At 40.5% G+C, this 26843-nt stretch overlaps 1 protein-coding gene across 2 annotated transcripts in view; it reads right to left on the bottom strand.

Annotated features, from left to right (window-relative positions):
• Window positions 1-26843, bottom strand: part of LOC125631203 (sodium channel protein type 5 subunit alpha-like) — a 92815-nt gene that overhangs the window by 56557 nt on the left and 9415 nt on the right. For both annotated transcript variants that reach the window (XM_048837520.2, XM_048837521.2), the window contains exons 5-15: window positions 26255-26346; window positions 25104-25325; window positions 20897-20960; window positions 18859-19000; window positions 13971-14168; window positions 12784-12966; window positions 10720-11121; window positions 9082-9211; window positions 4795-5033; window positions 4207-4398; window positions 2250-2603 (exon numbers count right to left, since the gene is read on the bottom strand). In XM_048837520.2, the coding sequence (XP_048693477.2) occupies window positions 2250-2603; window positions 4207-4398; window positions 4795-5033; window positions 9082-9211; window positions 10720-11121; window positions 12784-12966; window positions 13971-14168; window positions 18859-19000; window positions 20897-20960; window positions 25104-25325; window positions 26255-26346 (2218 nt within the window). The remainder of the gene's footprint in view (window positions 1-2249; window positions 2604-4206; window positions 4399-4794; window positions 5034-9081; window positions 9212-10719; window positions 11122-12783; window positions 12967-13970; window positions 14169-18858; window positions 19001-20896; window positions 20961-25103; window positions 25326-26254; window positions 26347-26843) is intronic.

Here is a 26843-nt window from a genome sequence, read left to right on the forward strand (position 1 = left end):
ATTCCCAGCTAAGCTTTCATAAGCTAAATGTGATATGTATATAGGGCCTGATTTTTTTAAATTTTGCAGACTGAAAACCATGCCAACTTTACATTGTGTAAAGAGTTGTCACTTTGGATGGGCTATCACCAGCAGGAGAGTGAATTTGTGTGGGGGGGTGGAGGGTGAGAAAACCTGGATTTGTGCTGGAAATGGCCCAACCTGATGATCACTTTAGATAAGCTATTACCAGCAGGACAGTGGGGTGGGAGGAGGTATTGTTTCATATTCTCTGTGTGTATATAAAGTCTGCTGCAGTTTCCACGGTATGCATCCGATGAAGTGAGCTGTAGCTCACGAAAGCTCATGCTCAAATAAATTGGTTAGTCTCTAAGGTGCCACAAGTACTCCTTTAGTGTGAATCAGTGATTCAGCTAGAAATAGAATCCAAATTTCCTGTCTCCTTGCCTTCACTCACCACTAAATCACAATCACAAGATGGGTTGGGTAGGGTGGCGGCATTGGGATAGGTATTTGGAGTAGCAGGGTATGCTGGGGGACAGGCCTGGGACACAATGGAAGGGTTCTGTGTTTTGTGCAGTGAGAAGGGAACACTCATCAAGGAATGCTGCAAGGCTAGTTTGGTTTAGTATCACTGGACTGGTCTACACGAACAGTTAGTTCACAACAAGCTGGGGTGTAAATCTACCCCACATTAGCTTGCTGCTCTTTAAATGTCCATGTGGACCATGTAACTGCATACTAAAAGGTCCATAGTGAGCTTTGATCTAACCCGCTTTGAAACAGACTAAATGTTCTTGTAGACAAGTCCACTGACTCTACTTCTGTGACTTTCCTCAAACTCTCCCCTGAAAAGTGCCAGTTCTGGGTGAAACTTTGATTCAGGAAACCCAGCAGCAGAGGAAGAGCAACAGGATTCAGGTAAAAACCCTCTCTCAAAGAGGTTGGCAGGTTCAGGCCAGCTACTGGCAGCTCGTCTCCTAGGGTGGTAGTCTCATTGGCCAACTACCTCACTGTATGCGGACTGTTCAGCTCTTTTGTCACAAGATCAAGGCGGTAGGAGTCCATGATCATTTACGATGCTTCGTATTGGACAAGATAGTTATCCCCAGATGGCTACCCCGTCTCCTGCCACACAAAGGTTTTGACTGCTTTAAATTTTTTCGTTTTATTGCACTAAGCTTCTTACTATAAGAGATCACTGCCAGCTCCAACCTACAAATTTAAAATAACACATATAAGGAGAATCTTTGGTCCTGAGACTCTTATCATTTGCACCATGTAACTCTGTTAACTCCAATTCAGATATTCCGGATTTATACTGGTGTAAGCAAGAGAAGAATTGGATCTTGTACCCCATGAGTCTTTCACTGTATATATTTAATTTTGCATTGTGTTTTGAAATATGAGACTGGGAGGGGGGTGTGCTATGTAAACATCACAAGCTGATGTTTTTGATTAACTCTGAATGTCCTGGGTTTGCAATGTTTGTTTTAGGGATAATTACAACATCCCTGTAATGTTTGGTACCCTTAAGCTATTCTTAAGTGCTTTTAACCTTAACTCCAACTGAACTTAATTTTTATTCACATCTTAATATTTATTTGTTTGGCTTTTTTTAAATTCCACTAATATGCCGAAAGCAAGTTGGCAATGAAAATGTCATCTCAGAGTTAATGGGCCAGCATTTTCTTTTAGATACGCTACTTATACAGTAGTGTAATTACACTGATTTCCATGTAGTTACTCCTGATTTAGCCTAGTGTAAAAGAGAGGAGAAGTAGAGCCAATGTCTGGCATCTAAAGAGACCTGAACTACGAGCCTGCATTGAGTTATGTACTGACAGAATTCTGATTTCAGTGTGGCTACATATGGGTCCAGGGGCTGATTGCAAAGAACGCGGTGCAGATACAAGTTTTGATAATCATACACTTAGTGATAATTTACACCAAACTCCTGATAAGAAAATAAATTATTGCCAGTATTTTTTTTCCTGTTAGAAAATTATTCCTCCCTGGAATGAACACTATCATGTGAAAGAGTTCATTGCTACACTACTGAAAGTGTCTTACTTTAAATATTAATAGGAGTTCTAAAGGTGAAAGACAAATGGGATTTTCTAGAGCACAACATAGTGTGGCCTCTTTATCAACATCTTTGAGGGACTTATCATTGAGTGATAAAAAGACAAGTCAGTATATTGTATACTATATATGCAATAAGAATAGAAAAATAGCTGGAAACTCACCACTAGGTTTCCTATCACCATGACGAGCAAGAAGACTAGAAGGCATAATGGTTGCTCAGCTACCACCATACAACCCCACATGGTCTCAATCCATTCTCCACACAGAATTCGGAATATAATAAGGAATGAGTGGAAAAAATCCATAAAATGCCAACGTGGCTTGCAATCCTCACTTATTTTATGGCAATTTTCACCATAGTTTTTCCCAAAAAGTTGCATTCCTACCACGGCGAAAATAAAGACTATGATTGCCAGAACCAGGGTGAGGTTACCCAGGGCACCCACTGAGTTACCAATGATTTTAATGAGGGTATTTAAAGTTGGCCAGGACTTTGCCAGCTTGAAGACCCTAAGCTGTGTAAAAAATAAAACATAGCATTAGATAACAGAAGATTAGATATTCCTCACATTGCATCGTTTAAAAATGGTTAAAAACATTATACATACATTTTAAACTATTCAAACACTCTGAAATGTAGGTTTCAGAGTAACAGCCGTGTTAGTCTGTATTCGCAAAAAGAAAAGGAGTACTTGTGGCACCTTAGAGACTAACCAATTTATTTGAGCATGAGCTTTCGTGAGCTACAGCTCACTTCATCGGATGCATACCGTGGAAACTGCAGCAGACTTTATAAACACACAGAGAATATGAAACAATACCTCCTCCCACCCCACTGTCCTGCTGGTAATAGCTTATCTAAAGTGATCATCAGGTTGGGCCATTTCCTGATGATCACTTTAGATAAGCTATTACCAGCAGGACAGTGGGGTGGGAGGAGGTATTGTTTCATATTCTCTGTGTGTATATAAAGTCTGCTGCAGTTTCCACGGTATGCATCCGATGAAGTGAGCTGTAGCTCACGAAAGCTCATGCTCAAATAAATTGGTTAGTCTCTAAGGTGCCACAAGTACTCCTTTTCTTTTTTCTGAAATGTAAGATATTTTAAAGTCTATATATGATCAATGCAATATAGACATACTGATTTGCACATGTGTTATATCACTATCCCCTGCTCTTTATCTGTTTGTGTCTTTTTGCTCACAGGCCCTGCAGGGTAATGACTGTTTCTTATCTATCTTTATAGACAGTCCAGTCCAATGAGGCCCCAATCCTGGTTGTTGTCTTTGCACACTTCCATAAACATAAATTACCAACTTGCAATTTGAATTTCTCAGGAAATAATCTTGGGGGACAGCACATTGGCAGATTTCATTCTTCCAATATTTCCATGTCTCCTAGAAACAAAACTTTAATAACTTTCCTGATTAACCTAATTTGTAGTTGATTTGCATTTACAATAATCAAACTTTTATATGCAGATGGTCTAAATTTTAGACCCACAACTCCAAGTTATTAGGAGTTATGGGTGTTCAGCACCTCTAGAAATCAGGCCACATATCTATCTTGAGTTTTTTATGCCATCCATCACCATACTATACAGGGCACATAACCTGCTTAATTTTGAACATGTGAATAGTCCTATTGATGCCAAAGTTTCTAGCTAAAAAAAAGACTGATATATATTATATGGATAGATAAACCAGCCACCTCTCTAAAACTCAGGCTAGTAGATGTGCCTAGCGATTATATAATGTAAATGATGCCTATTTTATTACAATTTTTCTCCATCTCCAGCTCTGCTTCTTCTTTCTCAGTTTCTCTGCTTTTGCTTTTCATCTGTTCATTCTCTGCTCCAGCTTTCACTGTATATTAATGTTGGGGGGGTTTTCTATCTCATTCACTCCATATGTTTTTAACCATCTCCAAGTTGAAATACTAATGCTGTATTAGTTTCAGTCAAATCCAAATGGGTTTGAAATCTGGCAAAATGTCTTTCCCATTTCTAGTACTGAGGGTTTACAAATTAATTTTCCTTGCACTGAATGGGGGGCACTGACATCCTCTATTATATTCATGCAAAAGGTTTTATGAGATTGAATCAGTATGAGACATTACCAGTCTGAAAGAACGTAAAACTGATAGGGTTCCTCCTCCTTTACTGCCTTTAGTTCTGGGTAAACCCAATTCAATTAAGCTGAGGGTGACAATTAAGCTGTCAAAAATATTCCAGCGCTGCTGAAAATAGTAATAAGGATCTAGAGCAATGATCTTCAAGATCATTTCTGCAGTAAAAATGCCAGTAAAGACCTGTGACAAAGAAACAGTAAGTCATGTCAGCCAAAAGGGTACTCTTTAGACTACCTTCCTTCAAATATAGTAGCATAGCTATAGATAGGTCAATGAAATCTGAACAGCAGATCCTACTTTTATCATGTATTCATATAATGCATTGTCAATAAAAACTCTAAGCTTTTCTGCTGCATTCTAATTGATGTTTAGAATGTCTGAAAACCAAAAGTAACATCTGGGAACCCCATATCCCTGAAGTAGAAAGAAAGAAAGAAAGAAAGAAAGAAAGAAAGAAAGAAAGAAAGAAAGAAAGAAAGAGAAAGAGAAAACTTTCTTTCTTATCAGCATTCTTTGTATTCTGGGTAGAAATATCCATAAATTCATTCTTGATATAGAATGTGACAATTCACTTACCATGTTGCCTACGCGAAGCATGAATTTAAATGTGTTTGTCATGTTATAGTGCTCTAATGCCATGAAGATAGTATTCATCACAATGCAAACAGTGATAGCAAGGTCAGTAAATGGATCCATTACTAAAATTGTCACTTTGTTCTTGATTCTCAGCCATACCGGACAACAGTCCCATACAAGATACTTTAGGGCAAAATCTTTCAAGCATGGAGGGTATTTCTGTTGTGATTCTTCAAGTTCTTAATGACAAACAAAAAACAAAGCAATAACCAGGTAATCAGTGGTGAGCCAAGTGGCAAAAGAAGAACTGCAACTAATGAAAGCACAGGAAAAACCCCCCAAATTCCATCACTTCACAAGTGATCAGGGAACTCTTCTGGATACTTTCTGAAATCATATCACTCATTTTCTACAGAGGCACTCCGTCACTCTGCAATCATTTTAAATACACTTCCTAGACCGGAGAATTAGTATTTTAACTCGTTCTCTTCAGATAAGGTTTCATTCAAAACCCACTGAACTTCAGCAGGCATTGGATCAGGCCTTTATTCGTGAGACATACATTTCTACTGTCAACACCCTTAAAAATATGACTGGGGTAAAACCTTGCTCCAGATGCACCAAGGAATATAAAACTTAAAACTACTTTTGTGCTTTCTCCCCACTTACATGTTATAAATCTTGTGTGCCACATTACCAGTGACCATGCTGCATGCAATAAATAACTCTGAGACTGATTAATGCTGAAGTGAAATGCCTGTACTACACTTAAATTTTGATTAGATCCACTTCGCCTGATATCACACCTGAATCTTGGGAAAGTTTTAGATTCACATAAAGCCAAATCTCAGTAGAGGCAAAACTCAGTACATACACATAGGTAACATTTTTTAGGCTCAAAATTGTCAGTGGATCTGGACAATGCTGGTGGAAACTGTACGGAAGGTTAACAGCTATTTTCAAGGATCTGAGAGTGATGAAAAAAGTGGTGTGATTCTTCCATCTGGTGTATAGAATTTATTTGACTAAAACCATGTAATTTACATTATTTTGGGGAAGACTGGGCAGTGAGTGTATTACCTCTGCAGCAACTGATCATTCTGGATACTTGTAAACTATTTACAGTAGTAGCTGACAGTCTGTGCTGTTGCATAGGTGTAATTCGTAAAATCGTGTATGTAAAAAAAGACGAAAATGGCTGAGAACTTAAAAACTAGACAGTGACAGACTGCAAATCCAAGTGATGATTGAGCCTGGTGATATTCCAAACAAAAAAAGCTCTCAACCATGCTTGTAGCTGTTTCCATTTTTCCACACTGTGTTCCACACTGACTCCACAGACATTCTAGGCTTCAGAATCACGTTTGGGGTTGTTGTGTGGGCTGGGTGGGTGGTTCTGTTCATCTCTGTGTCTGTTGTACTGTGCTGGGAGAGTTTTGTGGATTTGTGTGGGTGCTAGTTAGGCACACAGGTTTGGTAGCTGGGCCAAGTAATCCGCCATCTATGCAGTCTCCCTGATAGCACCAATGAAATTGTTGAATGTAAACTAGCTGTAAAGTAAGGGTGATTTTCTGAATTACCTCTGATATCACAATGGTCTAGGACTCTTGGCATGGCATAGATACATGCCTTACTGTCGCCAAACACAGCATGGGTATAATTCATAAAGTCAAAATGACTGAAAACTTTAAAAGTTTACAGCAAGAGACTGCAAAACCCAGTGATGATTCAACCTGGTGATATTCTGAACAAAAAAGGGTGCTCAGCCATGCTCACACTGACTGTATAGATATTCTAGGCTTCAGAGTAACAACAGAATGACATTCTTGGGATTTTATTATAGAGATTACACACACCAACAAAACAAACAAAAACAATAACCAACAAAACCCTATATTTAAAAAGCATTATTAAAGTTTGCAAAGTGAAGCAAAAGTTAGGAAATGCCAGAATTAAAGTTATCTGTGAAACTTTAATTTGGCAACTTTAAACATATGCATAGTTTTTAATTCTATGATTACACACTTTTTTCCCATAGCACCCGGGCCTCATTCAGTGCACAGGATGGATGGTTCTCACCTAATTAGCAGCTATTCAATATTTTGTTTTCTCCTCATTGATCAAAGTGTGGCCCCATGCCTTGTTTACTGCACACATTCAAACCCTGCTAGGAAGACAAAATTATTAAATTCCTTGTGGGCTTGTCTATGGCTCTCATCATTATAGTATCTGAGTGTTTCACAAACAATTGATTTTTTGCAAGATGAGGAGGTATTATTATCCACATTTTACAGGTGGGACAAAGACCAAAAAGCACATATGCTGTTGTAGACATAGAAGCTTGGCTCCTGGATGGAAGTTCCACCATTTGGAACTTTGGGGGGGTTGAATTTGAAGGATGTTCATTTGGTTACTGGGGTCAGAAGGAGCAGGATCACAGTGGGGTCATAGAGCTAGACTGTGGTCAGGCAAGGAAGCACACAGCCAGACTCCTATAAGAATAGGTTTCCCCTAGTGGAGTAAGAAGCAGGATGGTTCTGAAAGCTATTGTTATGTTTGTTATGTTTAGTCTGGTGGAATAAAAGTTTAGCGGTTTTTCAAATCCAAAAGTTGGAGGTGTAGTCAACTGGGGGATTCTGAAGAGACCTGCAGGTCCCCTGAAATAGAGGGATCACCTGATATTTACAGGCAAATGTCTGAGAGGAAGATTAGAGAGATAAAAGCATAGGTGCAGGAACTAGAGTTTATAGCTTGGTTGAATGGCTCTTAGCACACACACTATACAAATTGTTCCAGCACCCCTGGGTGAAAGGCCATACTAGCAACCTAGAGATGCTGATATTGAACAAAGTATGCCACGGAAGGACAGGTCATGACAGTTGCTTTGCAGGTACTGCTTCAAATTTTCACCCCTCCCAATGCTTTTCTTAATGTTATTTATTTACTATCTCTGATAACCTATCAAAAAGTGATTTAAAAGACTGGTAGAACAATGGAGGGAATAGAATGCCTCATGTAGTGGGGGAGAGCCACTATATTTCAAGCTCTTGCTAATGCTACAGTATGACAACTAACAAAGAATGGGTACAAAATTGTTACAAATGTACTCAGCCCAGTCAGTTGGAAATTAATCCTAAAATCCAGGCCACCTCTTATCCCCACACCTGTTTTTTTCAAATAACCTACATATCCCCTGCCAAATTTGAAATCTCTGTTCAATGAATGGAGGGCACTAGAGCTTCTCAAATAAAAGGTCTCCAGAATTTTTTAACATGGGCAAAACAAAAGGTTTTTTCCCTAACCATTTTTTTTCAGAAATGGCTAAACTTTTACAGCTAAAATTTTCCAAAATTGATCAGTCTGAGGTAGACATCCAATATATAGGATTTCAGCCCAAAAGATTAATGTTTGGCAAAGTTATAAGCAGCTGGAACAGAATCTTATAATGAGATTTTTTCTCCTGCTGATAATAGCTCATCTTAATTAATTAGCCTCTTGCAGTTTGTATGGCAATTTCCACCTTCTCTGTATGTATATATATATATATATATATATATATATATATATGTTCCATTCTATGCATCCGATGAAGTGGGCTGTAGCCCACGAAAGCTTATGCTCTAATAAATTTGTTAGTCTCTAAGGTGCCACAAGGCCTCCTTTTCTTTTTGCGGATACAGACTAACAAGGCTGCTACTCTGAATCTTATAATGAGATGTGTCAGGTAACCTTAATAATAGGTGATACTAGCAGACCCATCTATAATTATGTATAAAAACTAAATTAAAGGAATTTTAAGATGGCAAAGACAAGTACAGAAAAGTCTGGAAATGACAGAATTAATTTTGCTTGTGCAATCTTTATTTGGCTCCCTTGGGCATGTGCCTGTGATAGTCTTTCCCAATATCACAGTCTATGGCAAAGTCAAGAAATAGAACTCAGCTCTCTTGTATCCAGGTCCAGTGCCTTAAACACAAAAGAATGTCCTTTCTCCTTCTGTTACTCCTAGCTCATTCCCTGTCCATCCTGTGCACTGAATGAGGTAAGAGTCCTGTAGAATAAAAAGTCTGATCATGTAATTAAAGACTGTTTTATAACACATATTCACAAGATAGCCAAATTAAGGCTGCATAGGCAACATTAATTCTGGAATTTCCTAACTATAGCATCTACAAAGGCTCTATTAGCAACTTTAAATTTTTTACTCTTGACATTTTGATGACATTCTGATCTTTCACATCAACATATGCTTAGGTTTGAATTAAAAAATGATGAGAAATGACTTACCCTCCAAGACACTGGTAATGACACTGACTGCACTTGCTGCCCTTTGTCTTTGAAGTGGCTCATTAAAATAATCCACTGACAGACGAGGGGCCAAATACATCTTGCTCCCCTCATCACATAAAGGGCTCTGCTTAAAGAAGTAAACATGGTTAGTAAAATACCACAAAACAAAGTGAAGTATCAGGCAGTTGGGGTAGCTGTGGAGGTTAATATGAATGAAGACATGCAGTGAATAAATGGGTTTCTTCTGCAGGAAATAGCCATTTAGAATGAGATGTAAAATGAAGGCCCTAATCCATTGTGGCCATTCTAGTTCCCAGAGTATTTGCATTAAGTCTTCTGCACAAATTTCAGTTTGGTTAAAGAGATTCTGCCTTGCTACAATTCCTCTTTTATTGAGCCTTCTGAATTTCCTATCCTGAATTTATCTGTAGTGTTTCTGCACATCATGAAACACCTGGCATGTTGCACACATGTGCCCAAGCAGATAGTCTATGCTATAATATTCTATTAATTTTGCTATCATGACCTCCCTCTCCTTCCCTCTCTTCATGGATTTGGGTTGGAATTATATAAAAATTTAATGGGTCTGTATGCTTTCAACCAGGGCTAGATAAATGCAATGACCACCCATAAGTCCTAACATTTTGCACATTTTTCCCACTCCCTATCTTCTCAACTCTTTTATCCTACAGAAGGATCAATAGGTTGCAGATCTCCCATTGTGCATATATGATTTTCTTTTTACAGCGCCAGCTCTCCTCAGCCTGTTTTATTGCTTCTCCCTATGTCCTGCATATTCATCTCATCCCCACTGGGAAAATTTTCACACACTCTCCAAAATTTCTGAAATCCCACATAAAACTTTTTCAAAGGATCTAAAATCTAACACACATCCATGTACAGTGCTGCTCTTTGCTTTAGTACAATGAGAGATTATTAAAAATGGTTATATTACAGGCAGACTACAATTTTCAAACCATTATAAATTCTCCAAACAAAAGTGGATTTCCATGGGGATACCAAGGATCACTTATTTTCACTAAGGAGCATTTTCATGCCAAGTTATATCTTTCTATTGCAAACCATTTCAGCACAAGAGCTGCTCAAAAAAGATCACAAAAATTATTTTTCATATTAAAATATAGCTGAACTCATTTTGCTCAAATTTTTCACCACTTGGAAGAGACCAGACCTAGAAACTTTCAGGTTCCTGAAAAGTAAGTTTGCAAAAGTTCCAAACAGGTGAAAAAAGCAGTTTAGAATGGAAATACTTCGACCACTTTTACAACACTTGTCAGTAGCATGAGAACTGTGTTAAACTCATGTGGCCACTTTTTCTGCTGGAGTAAGCAAATGCAGATCCATTTACATCAGTGAAGTTTTATCTTCTTATTCAAGTGATGAATTTGATCCACGATGCTCACACTGGTTCAGATTCTGTTCTCAACTCCACTGGAGTTACTCCAGATTTAAAATAGCATAGCAGAGAGCAGATTTTCCTCAATAGATCCTGCCCTATTGTGTTTTTGTGGATGTTCAATATGTTAAAGTACGTAAAGAAACCACAGAAAACCTTATGCTTCTGGAGGAAAACATAATATGAAGTACATGTTTTTAAAATTGCACTTTTCTTACCAAATCACCTATTCTAGGGTTTTCCATAACTGGGGGGAGCAATAACCCTTCAGGAGCAGATGGTTCTAGACTGTATGCCCTGGTGCTTCCTCCTCCCATTAATGAAACCACGCCATTGTAACCATCTGTGTTGTTGCACTTGCCATTCTGCATGTAGTTTGGAGAAGCAGGATAAGAACTATGGCTCATTTGACTTTGCACACTCAGTTGTCTTCCAGTCCGTGCAACCAACAGTGACCCACGCTGGATTTCATTTTCCCCAGCACTGCTGACCTCATCATAACCAAGATAAGCTTTGGAGCCAACGTCTCTGCCAGATATCTGGAAATTGAATATGCTTCCATGGCTGAGCCTGCGCTTCATTTGATTTGCACTGGCACCATAAGTAAGACCAAGAAGAGCCTAAAAGTCCCAAAAAAGGAAAAAGGGGGAAATGGCATATCAAGCAATACATTTCTTGGGAATGATAAAGAGTTTGAGTTCTCCCATCAACCATGGAAGATCCATAAGTCCCACTTTAGAATCATAGAATATCAGGGTTGGAAGGGAACTCAGGAGGTCATCTAGTCCAACCCCCTGCTCAAAGCAGGGCCAATACCCAATTTTTGCCCCAGATTCCTAAATGGCCCCTTCAAGGATTGAACTGACAACCCTGGGTTTAGCAGGCCAATGCTCAAACCACTGAGCTATCCCCTCCCCCCGAATTTAATATTCACGAGGCATATTTCTTAAAAAACTCTGCAGATTTCAGAAGTCACAGCACATATATGCATCATGGTATGTTTTATATAAGCGGACATGGAGAGGTTCCCTTTGTTATCAGCTAAGAATACCACAAGGATATGACTCTAACCATGCCTGTATCAATACATTGTATTGTAAAGGCTTCTACCAAGTACTTGAATCTGAAAAATTATTTATTTTGGGGAGGGAACAGCAAATCTCCAGTTTGAGCCTCCCTCAGAGAGCTCTCTCTCTCTTCCTCACTAAGGAGCAGCTAGGATTCCAAGTTTCTGCACCTTCATGGCCAAGTCTCCAAGGAGGTAAATATTTAGACACCTAAGAGCATAAGTGATTCCGAACAAAGACAGCCTTGCAATGGAGAAGCTGACCTGATTTGATAGTTCATGCTCCTTAAGCCCTAGTCCGTCTTAATGACACAAAATCAAACCAAGAATGGGACAAAGAAGGGAACTCAGAGGACTACAATCAAGAAGTGAGGGAGCTTCACTCAAGCCAGATAAAGCTATTTTGACACTGAAGGGTCAGGTACCCAAGACACGCCCCGTTAAACAAAACAGAACGAAGAACAAAGGAGTACCTGACCCCCCATCACTGCTACCTCCTTGGAAAGGTGAATGTGGCCCCTATCTCCCCCTCCTTCCCAAAGGACAAGGAGAAAATTCAGATGGGTCTCCCCCATCTCTAACCCTCCCAGAGATACAGGGATGGGGGCACCAGGAGTCCACTGCTTGCCGCCTTCATCCTCCCCCCTTAGGGGATCTACGAAAAGCAGGTAATATTTATTCCCCCCTCCAATCCCCAACTTTCTAGGAGGGTTAGAGAGAGGGAAGGTGTTTAAAGTTACTCAAAAAGGATTTAATTTAGATTTTAAATGACAGTTATTGAAATCCTATCAGCTGAGGCAGGAATCTCTGGTAATCCTTGTAACTTCATTTCACTAAATATTGATTTTAGTTTTGCAAAAGACTGTTTATGGAATTTTAACTGAATTCTAGTTCCAATGCAGTTTTGTTTCACTTCCTAATATGGCAAGAAATGCTTTTTTTATTTATATTTTTAAATGTTCATGAAACTACTTCTCTTACAGAAAATTCTGCAATAAAGGGTGACACCTCACTTTCATTATACCTTCTCTTTCACACATAACTTTCTCAAAAGTTTAACTTTTGCATTATATGCTTCCTTCCCAACTCAAAAGAGATTTTTTTTTGAAGATTGAAAAAGTGGATGTTAGCTTTTATCTATAAATACAGCCTACTGTTTCTTAATGGGGTTGTATTTGTGTTTTTGAGCAATTCTTGAATTTACACAATGAATTACCAACTTTCGTTGATCGTCACTGGACTGTGATTCGTGTATTTTTTTATCTTCCCCATAATCTTCTGTCTCTAAGGACTTATTTTTCTTTCTCCTGTTGCTTCTATCTTTGACTTCTTTTGAGGGTAAAGGCGAGATTTCAAAAGAGCAAAGTGACATTGTATCATTTCCTTTATCAGCCAATGCCTAAAATTAAACAAACAAAACCATAGCTGATATTATCACTGCACAATTAGCATCTCAGTAAGGGAAAAGATTGCTGTGCTCTGTAATTCTTTCTTGTTAACAATTATCATTTCATATAGATGGTTAAATACCAACACTCCTTGCTTTTGGTGCAAGCTGATCACAGCAGAAATTAGGAAGGATTTCCCACTCCACATAGAGCACTGAACAAGAAGTTACATGCTGTGTTTATGTGCAAACAGGTACTAGTCCCTAGCAGAGACAAAATATAACAGTCTGGACCATTCATGTGGTTCAACTTCCATTTTTGTATACTCACTACATATTTGCTTACTGTAAAAATACTCAATTTTTAACCTGATTCTGCATAATCTATCCACTTCCCAATATGAGGGCTTAAACACTGAAAATCACAATTTGTGTTAAGTTTTCAGTGATATTTTTCTATACAAGAATTCTGCTCTCCAGGTGCTTGATCCATTGAAGTCAACTAGAGTCTTTTCATTTACTCCAGTGGGCTTTGGATCTAACTCTAAAGCCGTCAAAGAACAAAATTTATTGTATATTTCAATACAATATTAAATATTTCAATACAAAAAAAATTGTATATTTCAATATATATTCAATCCAGCCTTCTCACAAGCATAGAACAGCACAGCAGAGGAATACAAAAAATGTTCATGTCTGTGGAAACTATAGATTGGTGGAATTTTAGACATACTTTATAATATCAATTTGCTTACAGTACCATGGACTAATGTTATGTTCTGCTGTTCACTCCTCACAGCTACAATTTACCAACCAATAAGGAAACATTCCTATTACTCTTGGCAGCAGTCTGATAATTTTAAATAAGATAGTAGTTGGCACCTCTTCTCATCAGTGACCACAGCGTCATTGTTAATACACACTCAAAGATAGGGAATGAATGATACATTTCACTATCAATATTATATACAGTTGGTGGAAACTGCCTAATTTTAACAAGGGAATAGTTCATGGACCTCTTGCTCTTTTTTTAACAGTTCCATGGCTTCCCGAAACTTCCTTTCCTTTGCCTCAGTTTCAGCAATAGTAGCTTTGTTCTGCTCTTCATATGCCATTGTTACTACAGCCAGGATCAAGTTGACCAGATAAAATGAGCCCAGAAAGATGACCAGCATAAAAAAGAGCATGTAGATCTTCCCAGAAGCTCTGAGAGTCTGTAAGCACAAAGTACACACTAAAGTAAGAAGTCTGAAATGACATTTCAAGTCTAATTAGATTAATTAATATTGAAAAGCACATTGAAGATGTAAAGCACTATATGAAAGTAGTAAACATTATTCTAATTTATTTTTTTAAAGCTTGGTCATATATCCATATTCCTGAATAAAATTCTTGGGAAGAACCTTAAAAGAACCCTGCCCTCTCCTTTGGGAGTTAAGCCATGGCGATAAGGCAAACCCACAGCTGGACCAAGGCTGGTCACTCAGCTATGACTCACCCCTCCAGAAGAGCCTGCAGTGACATACTTATCCTTGGGCAGGGTCCAAGTCAGATGAGTCCAGGCACAGATATTTCACTCCAACTACCAAAGCTGTAAGTTCATCTGTCCAATAGCACCACTCAGCTAGGGACCCTCCTGCTGCCTTGCTGCGGTTCAGATTTCCTAGGCTTCCAGACTACAGTCGATCCTGTCCCTATTCCAGCCCCAGCTTTGCCCAAGCCTTGTTCCAGCCCACTCCCACCTTGTCTGTGTCCTATTCTGACCCTGCTCCAGCCCTGTTCCTGACCTCCTTCAGCCATGCACCCATCTCTTGATCCCCAGACCCTTGGACTGATTCCAGCCTTTCGCCGGCTTTTGGACTCTATGATCCTGATTTGGCTTTTCTATGGACTCTGGCCCCAGTTCTGACCCTGAGCCTTTCCCTGGACCCCAGTTTCAGCACTGCCCTCAGCCTGGTCCTGGCTGTCCATCCAACTTTGACACCTGGTATTTGTTCTTGGGCACTGCTCCAATCACGAGGCCTGACTGCCTAGAAGCCACAGTCTGACAATGGCTGTTCTGGCATCGAGGCCTGCTCCTATGAAAGTCAGTCATTGAGTCAGTTTTAATTGAGATTTGTCCAAATTTAATTTCAGGCCCAAATGGGAGAATGTTTGATGTCTAGGGTGTCATTTTGGACCCGAGCACTTGATGCTGCCCAGACTAGACAGTCATCCAGATAAGGCAATATTAAATGCCTGTATGATGGAGATGGGCTGCTATCACTGACATGAATTTGGGAAAGATCCTCGGGGCAGATGAGAGACTGAAGAGAAGTACTGCATACTGGTCATGGTTGGTGCTTACCACAAATTGAAGATTCTTCCTGTGAAAAGGATGCATCACCATATGAAAGTATGTGTCTTGTAAATCAAGGGTAGCAGAGCAATCTCCGGAAAGGATAATAGAAGTGAGGGTAACCATCCTGAATCTGATTTTTTGGATGAAATAGTTAAGGTTTCTTAGATATAGAATGGAATGCAGACGCCCAGATTTCTCGAGGACCAGGAAGTACTGAGAATAGAAGCCTTTTCCTCTGTGCTGGTAATGAATTTCCTCTATCACTCCCAATTCTAGAAGGGACCACAGCTCTTGAAGTAACATGGTCTTGTAATAGGAGTCCTCAAAAATGGTTGGGGAAGGTGGGTTGGGAAAAGGGAGAGATGTAAATTGGATGACAGATTCCTCCTTCACTGTTCTGAGTACCCATTTGTCAAAGGTAATCAAGCACAGTAAAAGAGGGATAGGCATTATCTGAAAGGAGGCAATATTATCAGTGCACTCTCTTCAAGTGAAGAATCAAAATGATTGCTTCAAGGATGCAGTCATCTGGTGAGAAGGGCCTGCCACAGTTGAAGATGGCTGGTGTCTTTGAGAAAATCTTGACCTTCTCTTAGGAGGTATATAGACTGGAGTCTGCCAAAGAGCCTTCTCTGGGTTTAGTAAACTTTGCTGATAGGAAGGGCGACCCTTCCTACAACAGGAGTCTATAAATTGTCCAGGAGAGTGAGCAGGTTCTCCTGCAGAATCTCCACCTGGACCTCTACAGAGGTAGCCATGCTCCTCATGAGGTCCTGAAAAACACTGAAATCTTCTGGGTCATGTGGGGAGAGAAGTTGACTCCAGAGTCTAAGCTTCATCTGGCAAACATGAAGAAATGTGACGAGGGTAGAGGAACATCTGGTGACCCCTCCAATTATTCCCCCTCCTCCATAGAAGAAGGACTCCTGCACTATGGAAAGAGGAGACTTTCTCCTAGAAGGTGCATGAGATGGAGGTCTCGAATCTTTTGGAGCATCCAAAGGCCAAGGAGGAAAAGGCATGACCTGAGACATCTATGGTGAGGGACTCCAAGCTGAAACTCCCCTGTAGGGAATACAACCCTATTCTTTTGGCCTGGTATTTGAAGACCTGTAGGGTAATCTAAAAGATCTGGAGGAAGAAACAGAGTCCTCTCTCTCAGAGTCCAAAGAAGAAACAGAAACATCCTCAGGATAGGGAGGAGCAGTTCCAGTCAGAGTTCTAGGAGGTCTGGGTATTGGAGACAGATGAGGTTCAAAAGCAGGCAGAAAAACTTGTCAGCGCCAGTGGTGCCAGTAAATCCAGAGAGTGCATCAACAATGCCACATGCATCATCATTGTCAGTGGAGCCAGCATAGCTGCAGAATACATCAGCAGTGCTGGATGCATGGCTGGTGCTGGCGTAATCAGTGAGAGCATAAACAGAGCTGGCATGACTACAGAGGGCATCAAGGGAGTTAGCAGAGCTGAGATAGCCACAGCGTGCATTGATGGCATCTGTTGCATTGATGGGGCAAGCTGAGGATTCAGCTACACCAACGGGGTGTCAGGTAAGGAAAAGCCAAGGATGGTGCTGAAATAGACTAAACCAGTGGAGAGGAAGACGGATCCAGCATGGGGGAAGACATCGGTTTTGGAAGCCATAACAGAGCCAGAGTCAAGCGTGCTTCCTCAGACAGTACTGGGGAACGCTTAGATTTGTATGGTAAAGAAACAATATCAGAGGACTTATATGAGTTTTTGACAAAGTCAGAGTCTGGAATGCTTCAAATATGATAAAGAAGACAAAGCATGAGGTTTCTCACCCAACTTGTGCTTTGAGTGAGAAATGGCTGGAGGTGTACTGCAGGTTTAATCAGAATCCACTGTGTAACGGTCAGGGCCCAGTTCAGATGCACACTGCATTACCTCCTTTATGAGGTGAAACTTCAAACTACTGTTTGTTTTTTAGTCCTGGTGGGGAAGGAGTTACAAATGGAGCATTTGTCATTCACATGTCCCTCATCTAAACACCTAAACTGATGTGCCTATCCAAGACAGGAAAAACAGCCCTACACCTTGCACACTGATTAAATTCTGGGGAATTTTTATAAAAAATCTCCCAGGAACTTGTAAAACTACAATGACTAACTAACTGAACTATTAAACTATTAAGACACTAACTAACTATATATACTAAGACTCAGAAAGATGGTTAACTGAACCAAAGCAATGAGGAGCTCCAACTGTCACCTTGGGCAGTTAAAAGGAACTGAGAGAGAAACAGCAGTCACACCCTTTATGCCCCACCTGATAGCATGAGGGGAGTAATGTGCCACCTAATGGTATTACCGGCAAAAGTCTCTGACTTGAGGGCACTGGGCGCACACACACCTATAGTGGCATGTATATGTGCACAATCACTTGAAGGAGAACTTCTTTTTCTCTCTTTAAATTTTAAATACTTTATACATTTATCCAGTTAGGTTACTGCTTTACTTAGTACAGTAACTCCTCAGTTACCATTGTAGTTATGTTCCTGAAAAATGCTACTTTAAGCTAAATGGTGTTAAGTGAATCCAATTTCCCCATAAGAATTAATGTAAATAGAGGGGGTTAGGCTCCAGGGACATTTTTTTTCGCCAGACAAAAGACTATATTATATATATATATATATATATATATATATATATATACACACACACGTATACACAGTATAAGTTTTAAATAAACAATTTAATACTGTACACAGCAATGATGATTGTGAAGCTTGGTTGAGATGGTGGAGTCAGAGGGTGGTAGAGGGTGGGATATTTCCCGGGGAATGCCTTACTGCTAAATGATGAACTAGCAATCGGCTGAGCCCTCAAGGGTTAACATGTTGTTAATGTAGCCTCACACTCTACAAGGCAGCACGAATGCAGGGAGGGGAGACAGCATGGCAGAGAGAGACAGAGACATACACCATGTGTGTGAGAGAGACACACACATTGCGCCTTAAAGTACGCTGACCCCACTCTAAGTACATTTCCTCTTTAAGTAGATTAGCAAGTTGCGAGAGCAGCTGCTGCCAGCAAGCTCCCTCCGTCCCAAACCCTGTGGTGCCCCCCCTCCTCTGTGGAGATAAGATACAGAAGCGGGGGGGGGGGGGGGGGGGGGTGTGGACATCCTGACATTAGCACCCCTTTTCCCCTCCCCTGCACAGCAAGCAGGAGGCTCCCGGGAGCAGCTCCAAGGCAGATGGCAGGAGCAGCACATGGCAGTGGTGAGAGGGACAGCTTTACTGCCCAGCTATTGATAGCCTGCTGGGCTGCTGCCGCACAGGGAACTTAGGGGAGCAGGGAGCTAATAGGGGAGCTGCTGGTCCACCCTAGTTCCAAGCCCCTACCAGCTAGCTCCGACAGGCTGCTCTTCCTGCAAGCAGTGGGCAAAGCAGGCGGCTGCCAAACAACGTTATAGGGGAGCACTGCGCAACTTTAAACGAGCATGTTCCCTAATTGATCAGCAATGTAACAACGAAACAACGTTAACCGGGATGACTTTAAGTGAGGAGTTACTGTATTTGAAATAAGTAAATCTTATACCTGTTGATAGAGACGCTCCCAGTAATCCTGTGTCATCAGGCGGAACAAGGAAAGAAATGCCCAGCCAAATGTATCAAAACTTGTGTAACCATAATCAGGATTTTCCCCGACTTTGAGACATATATATTTATCTGGACAGGTGCTACAGATGATAACAGAAAAGTGATGAAAGCTTAAAATGTGCAAATTTAAAGGGAAGCAGCTTCAATTCATGTGTAAGTTCAGGTTTCAGAGTAGCAGCCGTGTTAGTCTGTATTCACAAAAAGAAAATGAGTACTTGTGGCACCTTAGAGACTAACACATTTATTTGAGCATAAGCTTTCGTGAGCTACAGCTCACTTCATCGAATGCATAAAAGTGGAAAATGCAGTGAAGATATTTTTATACACACAGACCATGAAAAAATGGGTGTTTATCACTTTAAAAGGTTTTCTCCCCCCACCCCACTCTCCTGCTGGTAATAGCTTATCTAAAGTGATCACTCTCCTTACAATGTGTATGATAATCAAGGTGGGCCATTTCCAGCACAAATCCAGGTTTTCTCTCCCCCCACCCCACTCTCCTGCTGGTAATAGCTTATCTAAAGTAATCACTCTCCTTACAATGTGTAGTGAAATGGCCCACCTTGATTATCATACACATTGTAAGGAGAGTGATCACTTTAGATAAGCTATTGCCAGCAGGAGAGTGGGGTGGGGGGAGAAAACCTTTTGAAGTGATAAACACCCATTTTTTCATGGTCTGTGTGTATAAAAACATCCTCACTGCATTTTCCACTTTTATGCATCCGATGAAGTGAGCTGTAGCTCACAAAAGCTTATGATCAAATAAATTAGTTAGTCTCTAAGGTGCCACAAGTACTCTTTTCTTTTTGTGTAAGTTCAGAATATATTCAACTATATTGAAACTCAAATATAGGGACTCACTTCTTCTGTGAGACCTGCAAACAGTATCCCATGCTATGCAAATGTTCTCCAAAGCCCTGCGATAGTTTGGTGGGGAAGAGGGACACAGAGTGGAAGGGTAGAGACAGTAATACAAAAACAGATGCACACAAGTGCATTTTTAATTATGTATATGTATGTATGTGTGTGTGTATTCTATATAATATTTCCTATTCTAAATTAACACTTTCTCTGAGTCTTCCAGTGTATCCTGTCTTAAAACATAGTCTGATTGAAATCAAAGGGAATATGGGTGCAGGAGTAACTGTTTAGAGGATCGATCTCTACATCTATTTCTGGCACTGTGAGCTAAGATGATTTTTAGATTGTGAATTATAAGACCTTCAAGGCAGAGGCTGACTTTTCTGTGTCTTTCACAGAGCAGAGCACTTGCCAGACTGTGGCCCAGGCTTATTCAGCCACACAAAAACAAAAGGGGAATAAAGATCCTCACTCCCGAAACTCTCTTGCACAGCCTTCCTGTATCTCAACTGCAGGGACAGGGCACTGGGTAGAGAAGGAATCTGGGGCTACATGTTTGGTACTTTCCCCCTGCCATACTCAGGCCTTGAAAGCAGGCAGGGAATAGGTGAAGCCTTGGGTTCACAAGCCCACTCGCATCTGAAACTCCCTAGCCTTTTTCTCAGTCTTCTCTTCCTACACCACTGGGGAGGGGAAACGTTTGGGTTAGATTTTTTATGTCTGAAATGATGCACCCATCCTTATTAGAAACACTGAAGTTAATCCTTCTTCCTTCTCCACAGCTCATTCTCTTAAAATATAATTCACTAAATGGAAAGGTATATTAAATGCATTCCTGAGAAGAATGTTAAAGTAATTGCAAAAACATCTGCCAGGAGGCCTGGAAATAATTTAGACCTGAGTAAGGAAACCACAGGGTTGAACTTTATCCCCTAACCTTCATTAAACTGTTTTATTATTTGTATATATTTTCATTATCCTTCTTCCAATTACTGTTGTTGTTAGGAACCTGAAATCTGCTTTTTTACATTAGTCACTGGTGGACTGAGTTAAGCCAAAAGATATGGAGCAAAGAAAGAAAAGAATCAAGAAAGATTGTAGATTGCACTTACCCAGCATCTGAGCCATTGCCACACAACAAGCTATCACTGGTGCCATTCTTCTTGAGAACATTTTCTACAATGAAAATGAAAGCAGAGTAAATCAAAAATACTTTTAAACATCAACCCACTAGATGAATATGAATTGTAATACACACACACAGGTAAAATTGGCATTTGATTATTAAAAATAGTTATTCATGTGTAGAGTAGCTGGAGTTCTTTAAGATGTTGTTGTTCTTTCCACTCGATGCACCCTATGCACTAGAGATTAGAATCTTTTGGCCAGCAGTGTCCATTGTGTCCCTGCATGTACCTTGAATGTCCTTATGCTTCCACACTAAGGGCATAAAAACATGGTGCATGCCCAACTGCCACTCAGTTCCTTTGCCACTGCAGAATCCATATATAACAGGACTCTATAGTTGTGGGGAACAAGGGCAGGTCATGGAATACATATATATGGGCAACACATCTCGAAGAATTCCAGTTACTGTATAGGTAAGTAATTTTTCTGTCTTTGAATTGTTCCCTCTCTCTCTCTCTCTCTCTATATATATATATATATATATTGCATTCTTGATAACTCCCAAGCAGTGATCAGATATGACGAGGTAGGTGCTCAGAGTCTATCCAAATAGAGATTGCAGCAATCTGCGAAAAGAAGTGTCCAACTTGAATGCTTCCATTACGGAAAAATGCTTGGTAATAGTCTATGCTGAACCTCGAGGAACTGATTTAAACATACCCAAAATGGAGATGGTTTGCAAGGAAGCCTATTTAGATAATCTCTGGGCAGAAAATGGTTGGCCCTTCATTGTCTCAACAAATGATATAGACTGCCTCAGGGAAGCTCTGAAGGGTTTAGTCTTTTGCAGATAAAAGGCTAGGGACCTACAAACATTGAGGGTATGCAATCTGAATTCTCTCTGATTAGAAATGTGGTTTGGGAAAGAATATTGGTAGATGACCAATATTATTCATTTAAACAGAAGTCTGAAACTACCTTGGACAGGGACTTGGAGTTTGGTGTAAGAGATACCTTAGAAATATGAAAAACTGAATACAGACTTCCTGTCATGAATCTCTGTATTTCCCCAGTTCTCCTAGTTGATGCAATTGCTACCATAAAGGAGGTGTCATAGATAAGTTTAATAGTGAACATGTTGCTAGGGGTTCAAATGGAGGGTCCATTAGACCTGCAAACACTGTGTTGAGGTCCAGGGAGAGGGAAAATCCTAGTTAGGTCTCTGAGGAATTCAGACATAGTATGGTAGGAAGAGACTGTACAGACTTCAATAGGAGAATGATATGAAGTGGTGGCTGTAAGGCGTACTTTAACAGAAATAATTGAAAGTCCAGATTTCTTTAGATATTGTAAATAGTCCAAGATAGTAGATAGCTGTATGTTAACAGGATGTAACTGGGTATTGTATGTACCTAGTTGTAAATTTTTTCCACTTAGCAGTGTAGGCTTCTCTGGTGGAATCTTTCCTACTATTTATCAGAATAGTCTTGATATCTGAAAAACAAGTCGGACTGTCTCTGGACAGTGAGATGGAGGGGGGATGGGTTCGGATGAAGGATGCTCCCAGTGTCCTGGAATATCAAGTCTGGTGTTACAGGTAAGGGTCTTGGAGTAATAAACCGATGTTGGCCTAGTGGTAGCTATCAAGATGACCCTGTCAGCATCTTGCTCGATTTTCCTGTGTACCCTGGGAATTAAAAGAAATGGTGAGTAAGCGTACATCAGTGTCAAGGATCACCGCATGAGGAATGTATCTGACGGATCGTGGGCTCTGAAACCGTCTGGAACAAAAGGTGAGATACTTGTTTTTTTCTGTCACAAACAGATGTATTGAAGGATGGTCCCATTCCTGGAAAAATGTGTGAATCACAGTCTTTGTCCACTCATGATCTGATGAGAAATGTCTTCTCAAATTATCTGCCAGAGTGTTCTGCAGATCTAGAAGGTGAACTGCTGGGAGAGGTACCTCGGGCCGCAGGGACGTGGTGCTGGCCACTTCCAGGAGCGGCGTGGGGCCAGGGCAGGCAGGGAGCCTGCCTTAGTCCCACTGTATGCCACTGCCACCACGGAGCCACTCCAGGTAAGCGCCCCAACCCTCTGCACTGAGTCCCCTGCCGCACCCCTCCTGCACCCCAACCCCCTGCCCTGAGCCCCCTGCCACACCCTGCATCGCTCCTGCACCCCAACTCCTGCCCTGAACCCCCAACCCCCTGCTCTGAGTCCTCCCCACACTCTGCACCCCTCCCGCACCCCAACCCCCCACCCTGAGCCCCCTGCCATACTCCGCACCCCCTCCTGCACCCTAACCCCCTGCCCTGAGCCCCCTCATACACCCTGCACCCCTCCTGTACCCCAACCCCTTGCCCCGAGTCCCTTCCTGCACACCACACTCCCTCCCACACCTGAACCCCCTGCCCCAGTCCTACATTCATGGCCCTGCATGCAATTTCCTCACCCAGATATGGCCCTCAGGCCAAAACATTTGCCCACCCCTGTGCTAGACATTAATATCTCATTGGATTGTATGTGCTATCATCCTATGTGAAGTTATGAAGTTTGGCTATGTATGTGTTACTGAAAAATGATGTGAGGTTGAAAACACACACAAGTAGCCTTTCAGGTACAACAGTAAAAAGATGAAACAACGTTCATGGCTCATTGAGGAAAAGCACACAAGCACAAGGCTTACTCCAGGAACTGTGTACCATAGAAACCTCTCAGAGATAGCATTACACAATGGGAACTGTTTGACCCAGGTCACAGCAAAAGAGCTTTCCAGCAAGTGGGAAGAAGATATAAAAGAGGGAACTGACATCATGATGGTACCTCACTCTCCCTAAAACAACACACCTGGAAACACCTGAAGAACAAAGACTGAACTGGGGGAAGTGATGGTCCCAGGCTAAAGGGATTTCTAGCCTGTGAATGCAAACCTGGGAAACCCAAGTTGCAAAGCAAAGACAGCTTGTACATTAAGAATCTGCCAGCATGTTTATCACTCAGGGTGAGAATTTACTAATTCATATTCTATGTATCTAGTATGTTAAGCTCAGTTTGCGGTTTTGTTTATTTACTAGGTAATCTGCTTTGATCTGTTTGCTATCACTTATAATCACTTAAAATCTACCCTTTTGTAGTTAATAAACTTATTTTATGTTTTAATACAAATGAGTGTGTCTTTTTAAAGTGTCTGGGGAAAATCTCAGCTTGGTTATCACAAGTGTGTATGGTCCTCTTCACATTGAAATATCAGGCGGACCAGGTATTAAATCCATATACTGGCCAGATTTTGACCAGTGCAGGACGGTACTGCTCTGGGGTCCTAGGTAGGAGGCTGGTGGTTAGAGAGCCTGCATGTAACTGCAGTTGGGTGTGTCCCTACCTGTGTGAAAGTGAAAGTGCAAGCTTGGAGGACTCTGCAGCTTGACACAGCAACACAGTGTGAGAGGGAGCCCAAGCTGGTGAGTCAGAGGGCTCAGTGGTACCCCAGCTCCAAGTGGCACCCTGGGGGGAACCCATCACACATGCAAACATTTTTTCTGGTATGGTTCCTCTTGTGTATTTTGAGGTATTTCTTCTGCATAAACCTCTTTCTTCCCTTGGTGCATCTAACTAGTGCCTGTCCTCTGAGAATGCTTTGATGTATTTTCACATACCTCTGTTCTCATCCATACTTTCAGCACTAACTGTGGTCATGACATACATATGGAATAAAGAAATATAGAATGTATTTCAAGGAAAAAAGCAAGCAATTTAGCTGAATCTTTAATAAAACTGTTCAGTCCACTTCAGAACACATAAATGTGTAGCCTACTTAAACATACAGTTTTCTGAATAATTATAACTGTTCAGCACACTGTACAGGGCAGAACTTCTGGGAATTACATCAAAGAATGAGCTAATGTGCATTTCAGTTATTATGCTATCATACTAGGAAACACAGATGAATATTATCAGAAACGTTGGGAACATTATTTCCAATACTTTTGATGGGGAGTGGGGGGAAGAGAGAGAGAGACAGAATTGTATCATCAATAGAAGAAATTATCCCAGGACATTTGCAAACTGCTCTTGCATTTTGATGACTAATGTGTTGTGGTAGCAGTTCATTGGTATTTTCAATATCATTTGCAGGGCAGGATTCTCCATATATATACTACCATTTTAAAAAGAAATAAGAGGACAGTTTACCTGAATCGTTAGTAAACAAGTCAAAGGAGTCCCATGACTTATCATCTGAAGTAATAGTTCCGTTGGTGTAGTTAAAAACCCTGACACACTTATGTCTCAAATTGCCCTTAAAGAGCTGGAGGCCTATGAGGGCAAAGACACTCAAGCAGAAAACAGTCAGGATCATCACATCAGTAAGTTTCTTAACAGACTGGATCAGTGCACCTACAATGACCTTCAGTCCTAGAGAGATAAAATTCAACAGTGTATGGACTGAGAAACTGATACACATACAATATACCATTTTTTTGAGATTTAAAACAAGATACAGCAGCCATCGTTTCATATTTACTAGGCCAGTGTTACATGCATCTTTGCAATACAAGCAAAGCCCAGATGAGAGAGAAGTGATCAACATGAGAAATGTAGTTTTTTCCCCTACACACATTTATCCCTAGCACTTTTGCAGGGAAAGCAAGTTGTCTGGAGGGCAGAAGACTTCTTATGTTCTTCCCCCATGTATTGCACCCTCTTCCATGCAAGGATCAGGATAGTTTGTCTTTCATAATCTAGAAAGTGGAATAAGCATCATGCTAATAAAATTTACAGTGATGCTACCTAGGGAGGACCTGTGAACACTAGAGACATACAGAAAATAATACAGACGGACCAGAAAGAGACCAATGGACCAAATTCATCAACCTTATTCAAGTTTTAGACAGCCCTTCCTTAATCAGGCAATACCTAATTGACTTTCCTGATTAAGGAATAAGTAAAAACTGAATAGGATCTGAACCAATAATAATAAATGTTAATTATAAAGCACAAGTCTGTTGATGTATTGACATTGCACAGTCAAAACAATGATAAACAAGAACAATTAGAAGGGCTTTTTGTGTAATAGTCATTATAAAGATCAAACAAAATCCTCAAAGACATAAATAACCAAAATAAATAAGATGGTAAATTGTTTCCAGTGCTTAAATGACTGGGCCAACAATCCTGAGACACCATCCATGCCCACAAATTCAGTGGTATCTGTAGCAGCTGAAAGTTATACAGATAAAAAAAGACAAAAGACCTGAAAAAAACAAACAAACCAATAATGAAGTAGTTGGAGGAGAAAATCACTTGTAGTTGGCAGAAAATATTCAAAGATCTGGGCTTCTTACCTGGGACTATTGAAATAGTTTTTAAAGCTCTCAGAACCCTGAATGTGCGAAGGACTGAAACACTGCCTAGATCACTAAACGCCCCTGCATATCTGTAAAATCAAGACATGACACAACATGCTATTGAATTGAATGAACAAAGCAACTACTTTATATGCGTTTTCCCAACTGCTAACCCTTCTGAGTATATAATATCTTGTGCATTAGTAAACCGCATGTCAAGTTCTCATCCTAAGTGTTATAAATCTATTTCTTGGTTACTTCAATAGAAACTATTTACATGGTAGTGCTTGATTATGCATGTTGCCAACTTCCTACAATACACTTTTAAATTTAAACTAAAATAACTCAGAAATTATTCAAAATTATGTATTTCAAGCTGAGGAAGAAGAAAATAATTTATTTTTGACCAGATCCTCAAGTAAAACTTCAAAGTATGCCTCCTCCCTAACCCCACAATAAAGCTCTCAATTCCCCCTGTGCCACAGGCCTACCTCCTAAAAAAAAAAATCAGTCTATTTTCCTCACTAAAACAAAATGAATCAAATCTATCCTTTAGAACTGTATTCCATATTCCCATAATGCAAAC

This window comes from Caretta caretta, chromosome 2 (assembly GCF_965140235.1).
Source record: "Caretta caretta isolate rCarCar2 chromosome 2, rCarCar1.hap1, whole genome shotgun sequence".
Taxonomy (NCBI): domain Eukaryota; kingdom Metazoa; phylum Chordata; order Testudines; family Cheloniidae; genus Caretta; species Caretta caretta.